At 43.7% G+C, this 3,110-nt stretch overlaps 1 protein-coding gene across 1 annotated transcript in view; it reads left to right on the top strand.

Annotated features, from left to right (window-relative positions):
- LOC143291847 (uncharacterized) overlaps window positions 1–2,492 on the top strand; it is a 7,308-nt gene extending 4,816 nt beyond the window's left edge. The window contains exon 3 of the mRNA XM_076601964.1: window positions 1–2,492. This exon is cut by the window's left edge and continues 17 nt beyond it. Coding sequence (XP_076458079.1) covers window positions 1–157 — 157 coding nt within the window. The 3' untranslated portion in view covers window positions 158–2,492.
- Window positions 2,493–3,110: the final 618 nt, after the last annotated feature.

Raw genomic sequence — 3,110 nt, 5'->3', positions numbered from 1 at the left:
TTGCAAGAACATGGGACATCTTAACCGCAGAAGGGGGCGGAACAACAGACGGCGCATGCAAACCATATGGGCCTGTCAGGCAGGGGTCCACCTAGAAATGGGCCATCCAGCCTGTGGCAGGAACCAGAACCGCCGTTCACAGAACAGGAATGGCTGAAACTTGCCTATTCAAAGATTGTTTTATTTTTTGTATTGGATCGTGCTCGGTCGAGACTTTGTGGTGTATATAGTCAGACACGAACATCATTTGAATCTCGTATATTGGCATTAGCACAAGAAATGGTAATGGTTTGTGACCTGTGTCAAGTTGTCACTCGGGAATGGAAGTTAAGGAATGGAAAGAAACTTACATTAGGAAGGATCGTTTTTGTTTGTTTGTTTTTTTGTTTGTTTTTTGTTGTTGTTGTTGTTTTATTTGAATCGGGGGCGGGGGGTTGATTATCATACATGATACCAATACGTTTTGTCATTTCTTTTTTTTTTAGTGAAGGATGTCTTAAAAACATTAAACGAGCAACAAATATGGAGATGCTGCTTTGGCGATCTGTTTAGACCTGATACTAGAGTTCAATTCAGTTCTGTTACTCTAGGAGGCGTCACTGCTTTGGGACAAATCCATGTACGCTCCACCACATCTGCTAAACAGATACATAACCAGCAGCGTAACCCAACGCGCTTAAATGATACGACGTGACAAGGGTGTGCTCAGTGCTTAAAATCTATCATTATACATCTCGGCGTCAAACAGGCCTGAAAAATACAGATGTATGCAATGTTGATAGGAACTTTGAGCAACACGCTCACAGACGTATCCCTGATGTATATAACGCTGGACTGCGTGGTCACTGTCGTCCGTTGAAACCCATAGCACGTTCAAATCTGGGAACGGGCCACCTGGCCAGCAATGGAACATTCCCATACGGAGGGAGAAATGGATGAGATCTTGTGCGTGTCGCTGATTATTTGGCCTTTGCGGCTGTTCGTATACTACGATCTGTTTTGTCACAAAACATTTCTCTGTGCGAAACCAAGGGCTTCGTCGTGGTCCAGCGCCACCCATTCTTTCTCTTCCTGTCTATGTATTAAAAACAAGAAGAAAGAAAAGAGTGTAAATGTTCACCCGCGAAAAAGAAAAAAAAGGCCTAAAAAAGCACAAGCAAGACTGAAAATACAAACTAACGCAGTGATCAAGCCATTACAACAAGGTTTCCTATTCTGTTCATGTGATATAAATAATCTCATATAGAAGAACTTGTCTCGGAGATCTTTGTGTTAGGAATCATTGTTATATACCATACCTGGGTTGATGTTAAAGCAGCAATTCGAAAGCCAAATTCCCTCTGTTCCCCAATCCTCCATTTGCCCAACCTGTCTTACCTTTCCGTCATCTTTGATATCTCATTTATCACGGTTCATGTGCTGACAACGTCGAGGTAAGAAGGTTAATGTACAGTCAATGGGTGACAATTGAGCGTGAAGCTGATGAAAACTGAGACCATAACCAGTCCCGTGTCTTAACTCTCTGGAAAAAAGCATAGAGTAGTAGCAGTGGTGGCCGCGGTCTGTCTCAAAACACAAGGAATGGATTTGCGTCTGTCCATGTTGATACTGTGGGACTTGAACAGCGTCATTAATGGCTGAACAGTGCAGTCCTGGGGTCACATTCTTTACTGCAGCTATCGCATTGGAAAGTTGATGGAGCTGGATCGACGACGACATGTGCCTTTCTCCGCCGCTTTTCCTCGGCACGCTCTGTGGTTTGCGTTTGATGTCCTCTTTCACAGTCTGTCTCCAGCAAGCACGGTCTTTGCAATGCTTTCCTACTTGCTTATGTCAACGGCAGCAGAGGCTGGGTCTCTTTTGCAAAGGTCTCTGTAGTGGAGACTCTGTCTTAAGTTGGCCAGATGAGACTTTTGGGATTCGTCCCTTCTCTATTCACTGGTCATGGCCCAGCCATCTTAGACGTCGCTGTCTGAGGACTGACATCAAGGTTGTGGACCTGACCTTCTTCAGAACCCTAATGTCTGGAACATTGTCACGGTATGCCCAGGATACTTTTGAGACAGCGCAGATGGAAGGAGTTCACCTTCTTCTCTTGTCTACAGTAGGTTTCGACGCTTCACTTCCGTACAGGAAAGGGAATACTGACCATGCATGCCTGGTAGTTCCTCATTTTAGAGGTTTTCTTGTTTTTTTTTGAGGTTTTATTTGAGCAACAGGTAGGCCGTCTTTACATGTACCGAAGGTAATTTAGTTTCACGCATGTATTTGAGTGCTTTGGCGCTGCGCATAATTTTTACTCATTACACTACTTCGATTCTGACCATCCTGCATAACCATTTCACAATGTGATCAGGTGGACTAGATATTCGCTTCACTGTTGGTGTGAATGGAGCGCATGTATTGTATGATCTACGTATGTTGAGATTGTATGTAGAATACTGCTTGTCAATAAAGCATTGTTTACCTAATATAAGCACACTCTTCTGGAACAGATGGGTGCGTGAGTAATTTTTTGTTTTGTTTTGTGTGTGTGTGTGTGTGTGTGTGTGTGTGTGTGTGTGTGTGTGTGTGTGTGTGTGTGTGTGTTTGATAGATAGATAGAAGATAGAGAGAGAGAGAGAGAGAGAGAGAGAGAGAGAGAGAGAGAGAGAGAGAGAGAGCAGTTATCGTTTCTCCAGTGAAATATTGAAAATTAATGTCATTCAACACACACACACACACACACACACACACACACACACACACACACACACACACACACACACACACAACCTAAAGAGGAGAAATGCAATACACTATGACTGATATCCTAACCTGTGGACGTATTCTTGTCACGATGAGATGACAAACTTAAAAGTTCACTTGTCAGCAGCGGTCAAAGAGGTTTGAAAAAACGTTCGTGCAAGGACACACTGCTTACCTTGAATCGGAACGAGAAGAGGCCAGGAGCATTTTAAACAGCAAATCAGCGACTTTGTATTACTTCTCAACAACAACGACGACGACGACGACATTAAGCCTTCATGTCCCTCCACGCACCCGTTCAAGACAACTGATGAAATAAAGAACTTTTGCTTGGCTTGGCTGGCTCTTGATTCTCTCTCCTC

This window comes from Babylonia areolata, chromosome 18, assembly GCF_041734735.1.
Source record: "Babylonia areolata isolate BAREFJ2019XMU chromosome 18, ASM4173473v1, whole genome shotgun sequence".
NCBI lineage: Eukaryota > Metazoa > Mollusca > Gastropoda > Neogastropoda > Buccinidae > Babylonia > Babylonia areolata.
Note: the sequence above shows the minus strand (reverse complement) of the source record. Positions and strands in the feature narration are given on the sequence as shown.